Here is a 6,000-nt window from a genome sequence, read left to right on the forward strand (position 1 = left end):
GTTAACTATGTGTCCACACCATGCCATATTGCCATTCCATCTACTCTATTCTTGGCTTTTTTTTTTGTTTTCAGGGTTATACCTTTCAAATTCAACTCCTATACATAAACCTTAATTCAAAATTTGGACTCTCATGCGAACAAGATTAGAAAATTCATCAAAGTTATATTCTTGTAACACTTTATATATCACACTAAATTTCACCCTATAATCGTAAAGCAAAGACGATAAAACATCACTACAGTTCTAAAGTTCATACAGTAGTATATAATTCAAAGAAATATTACAAACTAAAAAATCAACAAAGAGAACAGGAGATCAAAGAGTTAAACAGAAAAAACAAAACGCAAAGCAGTCACATACGATAACTAAAACACGACGGCACGAATAAAAACAAAGTGTCTAGGCATATATATAAGGTAATAGATATAAGAAACACAAAGTAAATAAGCATATATATATATATATAAGCTTCAGAATATATAAGGTAATAAATATAAGAAAGACAAAGTAAATAAGCATATATATATATTCAATAAACCTGCCAACAACAAAAATTTTGCTTAGAAATCTAATTAACTATGCATATGGTTAAACAATTTCTTATATATATATATATATATATATATATATATATATATATATATATATATATATATATATATAGGGTCAATCTACAGTACAGATTTACAAATTTTCTATGCAAATGAATATGAGATTGACACGTTACTCCTTTGTTGTAGGGCTTGTCTCATGCTTAGCATTAGAGGTGGTTGAGCCGTTAGCCAAGGGTGTTTGTCCACATAAACTGGTGCTGGATCTGTAGAGGTGGGCTTTGGGCACCAACAAAAATTGGGGATCCAAAAAAGAAGTTTTTTTTTTCTCCGTGAATGGGAAGAAAAAAAAGAGAAGCGATGTCAGGTTGCATCCATGGAGGATGATCAATTGAGGAAGATGTGATCCCCAAAAACGAAGACCTAGGTTTCAGTGAAAGGGATACAGCCGCTGAAGGTGTTGATGTGGCGGTGATTCACAACTGGAAACCCTCGACGATTGAAGTTACAGTGTCGTGTCTTATCTGGCGTTGAATGCGTCTAACCGTCTGCCGTTCCGTCGCGGGCCGGATCGGAAGCTGGTGCTGTTCTAGTTGGGGCCTCATCACATGTATGGATTTGGTTGCTTTTGTTCTGCTGGATTATGTTGTATTCAAAATGGTGTATTACTTCTTGCTTTATATGGTTCGAGCATTGGGTGTAGTGAATTGATTAGAATCCATAAATTTATTGAAAGATTTCCTTTCGATATTTTTGGACTTGGAAGTCGCTTAGGATCATGAGTAGTCAGTTTATCCGTCTCTGTATTTGTGAACTTTACTTTCTTCGTCACACCACTTTCAATTAGACTTCGGTGCCCACTTTTCGTGAACATTTCACTTGATTCGGACTTTCTTGCTTTTGAATTTCTATCACTAGAATGCCTACTTGTTTCGGCTAACCTTAATACTGAATGCTGGTAGTAATAGACTTATGGGGTTCATTTATACTTGCTTAGTCTCACTCAAATTTTGTATCCCTCTTTCTATTTTTATGTGTAACGTTGTAGTGTTCCTTTCATATCATAGATAGTCATTATGTCATTCATGTACCCGATAAGATCAATAAGCATGCTACTATATGTATGTGTGTGTGTGTAATACACATTGGTTTGTATGCAGCATGTGCAATGCCATGCTTTAACTTGCTGCTGTTGATCAAACGCTTGTTGCATGGTTGACTACTGGAAAATATGCTATTCAAACTCTTCTTCTTTTTGTACTTTAACGGCAGGAACGAGAATTTATTTTTGTTCCAACTCCTGTTTCGGTTCTTATCATAATGTCAATTAAGTTAGTTAATGTTGTTGTTCTTCACTGTTTTGACTTTTTGGAATTTTCCTGAATGGCTCAACTGAACCATTCATTCAGATAGAGAATATAGAAAGAGAACAAAAATAGCAGGAATGCTCAAACACAGGGGTGATTTTTCATGGTAGCTACACACTGTCCCAAGTTTGGATAGAACTATATGTAACCTTAACTTGATCTTGTGACTTTGTTGATGAGTTGCTAGTCATAATAATGTGCGTTAAATTTGGAGTAGTATCTGACAACAGTGGTTTGATGTGTGTTTATAGTTGTACAAATATTTGACTAGCAGTCATTAATTTTTAAAAATATAAGTTAAAAGTAGATTGTTAGATTAATTGATTAAAAAAATTGAACTAATAACTAAAAATAATAATAAAAAATAATAAATTCTATAGATCCTCTAATATTTTATGACACGTGTGTGCGTGCATATAATGTAAGTTTTTACGTCTTTAAAGCTCAAAAATTAGAGGAAGAATAACTAGCATTTATAATTTAATTAAATAATAATAAATTTGTGTTTAATTAGGTATACTAGCTTTTCAAGTGAACATCACAAAAGTATCCAACACAAGTATGACCAATGCTTGTGCATTCCAAAAAAAAAAATGATAAAGAGTAGTGTTCCTTAGAAAATAACTTATACTATTACAAGTAACAAACATATTAACATGCTTTGAGCTTTTTATATTTTTTTTTATAATCTTAAAAAAAATATATTAACATGGTTTGTAGGTTACTTTTTAAATATAAACTATTGATATAAAATATAATAGCAATGTTATATGATTAATAAAATTTATTATTTTTTATTAAAATTTGAACAACAAATATATTTTTATACTAAATTATAAATTTTAAATCCTAAATCTAATAATATAAAAATAAATTGTTAGTCATTTCTCAAAATATAATAAGTAAAAATTTCCTATTTGATTAATTAACAAAAGGTAAAATACTCTTTATTTAGCAAAGAGTGTTAACAATAAGTCAACAAGAATATATATATTATAACACAAAAATATAAAAAAAATTACAATAATTAAATTTTTTCTTGTTGGGTTAAAAAAAATTACATTTAAAATTTTCATTGGCTAATTGTAAATAATTGTTTTTTATTGAAAAAAAGTTAAACTCAAAACGGGCCAAACCATGTACCATGAAAAGGCGGCAATGGGGAAGAAACCCAAAAGGTGAGGGCCTTAGGTATTGTTTGTTTCGAATGAAAATCAACGGAAAGAAAATAAAAGGAAGGAAGTGGGAGGAAAAATATGTATTTTCCCTTGTTTGTTTGGAATGAAACTTTTAATGGAAAACTAAAATAGTTTAAAATTCAGAGTGGGTCCCACTCAAAATTTTTCTTTCCCACTATGGACGGAAAACAGAGAGGAAAAGAAAACCCAAAAGCATTATCTCATATTTACCCTTTCATAGAAAAAACGGAGAACAAAAAATAGAAGAGTTCTTCTGCAACAGATGGCGAACTTGAGCATCACATATAAGCGTTCAGGTTCTGCTTCCACCACAGAATCAAAGCGTATTTCTTCTTCAATCTTGCTGCTACAATCAACATTGTACTACAATCATTCTCAGTCTAACTTTACACAAACAGGTTAGGGTTTTACGATCTCTGATATGAAAAAGTTGTCATTTTTTTTCCTTTCATATGTGAAACTACTTCTACAGTATGAAATCTATGGTAGTTCTTGAAATTTTTTCTTCTTTAATTTGTATTGATAGCATTACTGTCTCTATCTTTTTAGTTTATTCCTTCTTTTCTGCATTGAGCCACCAGCCTTGTGATTTGAGCGCAATATTTTGTTTTGTTCTGTCATAACTAAGAAATCAAAAGTTGTGATACTAACAAATCCAAAACTTTTTAAATCTGTTGGTTACAAATAAAATGTTAGGGTTTTATCTATTTTAGATATGGGTATTTAATCTTTTGCATATACACATTGGGTATTCTGTTTTTGTTAATGTTATTTGTTAAGTTTAGGCTTTTGTACCCGAAAAATAGAAATGCAGGATCCAAATTTAAAATTCATTACGACTATAGAAAAAAAAATTGCTTTTCATTCACTGTTTTCTTTAAACATGGTTTGATTATTCTTGTAGTTTGGGCATGTAATATACGTTGGTGATGAAGATTGGAAGTTGTTTTACTGCATAATATTAATTGTAAGTACGGCATGAAAAACATTTTCTTTGATGATTTTTCGTTATTCCAAATATGCAATCCTATTAAAGTTAAAAATCAAGAGCATAGATTAGCTGTTTCCATAGGTAACCAGGGACTTATATATACTGTTGAGAGTCAAGAACATTTATTAACTGTTCTCAAAGAAAATTGGAAGAGGGATAAGCAACTTTGTACAATAACAATGTTGTGTTATACTGTGCACATGTTATACTTACTGAAAGTGATGGCCAAGAAAGTTGAGAAACCCATAAGAGATCACATTATTGGGAGAGAACATATTCGAACCACTCTGTTACAATAGTTGCGCGAAACTAATAGGTGTCGTGATATTTTACGAATGGGCCCACATGTCTTTCTAGAGTTATGCACAAAATTAAGGGCAACCGGTCATGTCAAAGATACTATACATGTCACAGTTGAGGAGCAAGTAGCTAGATTCTTATACATTATAGTTCATAATGTTAAAAATAGAACCATTTCATTTTGCTTCCACTGGTCTGGAGAGACAATCCATCGTAATTTTCATGCTGTTCTAAGAGCTGTAATATCACTTGAAGAAGAGTTTCTTCAGCAACCTTCCGAAACAACCATTCCTTCAGAGATTCTTCATAGCAATAGATTTTATCCATATTTTAAGGTATGATTAGTTGTTCATTGAAGTAGACAATCATAATTAGTATACAGTACAAAATTTTTCTTTTTAATTAAGTTATATATGTAGAACTGTATTGGAGCCATTGATGGTACACATGTCAGAGTCAAGGTTCCAATAGCTGATCAACCTAGATTTTGTGGTAGAAAAGAATGGCCAACTCAGAATGTACTTGCTGCGTGTGGCTTTGCTATGAAATTTACATATGCTTTAGCAGGATGGGAAGGCACCGCATCTGACTCTAAAGTTCTTAAAAGTGCACTATCAAGGGATGATAGGCTCAAAATTCCAAGAGGTTTATCTATTAAAAAAAACTTTGACATGTTTAAATAAAGTGGTGATATCTAAAGTATAGTATTTCTATATGATTTTTTTTAGGAAAGTTTTATCTTGGGGATGCTGGATTCATGCTTAAACATGCTCTAATAACTCCATATCGAGGCGTAAGATACCATTTAAAGGAGTTTGCTGGACGTGAACCTGAAAATGCATATGAATTATTTAACCTCCGTTATTCTTCGTTACGAAATGTGATCGAACGATCATTTGGAGTTTTGAAAAAAAGATTTGCAATTATAGCAGGTGGTACAGAACCATATTATGACATAGAGGTTATGGTTGACATTGTCCTAGCATGCATTATACTCCACAACTTTTTGATGGGTGTGGATCCTGACCAACACTTAATTTCTCAAGTCGATCGAGAATTACAAAATAATAATCCAAAAGCCACTAATGAGGAAAGAGAAGAAGTAAATGAAGATTATAGGCGAGGTGCAGCGCTTAGGGATAACATGGCGGCTCAAATGCGGGCTGACTATCAAATGAAAAGATGAGATTTATTTGAATCTTCATCCTTATGAAGGGGAATGAAATTTTTTGAACCAAATTAAATGTAATGTGTGAATATCATGTGAATGTAATGAGTATTAAGTGTCAAATTAATATTTTGAAAGGTTTAATTCTCATGAGTATCGTGAAAAGCATGATATTACTATGTATGCAGTGTGTAGTTGAAACATTCACTTATGATGATAATTATTTTCTGAAATTAATTAAATTACTTGTATTATAGGAATTACTTCTGAAGGTAATATTCCTGCTTAGTTGATGAATTCATTATTAACACTTTCTACATTATTATTCCATTGAATTTATTTTATAGAAGATTGTTTTTATAATTTAGTTCTTAATTTTTCAGGTTAAGATCTAATGGCAAAAAAGATGCATCTCAAGGTG

At 31.4% G+C, this 6,000-nt stretch overlaps 1 protein-coding gene across 1 annotated transcript; it reads left to right on the top strand.

The window, feature by feature from the left end:
• Positions 1-4,446: 4,446 nt before the first annotated feature.
• On the top strand, positions 4,447-5,597 carry LOC112732622 (uncharacterized). The gene is made up of 3 exons (XM_025781382.1): positions 4,447-4,746; positions 4,831-5,056; positions 5,140-5,597. The coding sequence occupies exons 1-3, from the start codon at positions 4,447-4,449 to the stop codon at positions 5,595-5,597; spliced, it is 984 nt and encodes a 327-aa protein (XP_025637167.1).
• The last annotated feature ends 403 nt before the right edge of the window (positions 5,598-6,000 follow it).

The sequence above is a fragment of the Arachis hypogaea genome, chromosome 13 (assembly GCF_003086295.3).
Source record: "Arachis hypogaea cultivar Tifrunner chromosome 13, arahy.Tifrunner.gnm2.J5K5, whole genome shotgun sequence".
Lineage (NCBI taxonomy): Eukaryota > Viridiplantae > Streptophyta > Magnoliopsida > Fabales > Fabaceae > Arachis > Arachis hypogaea.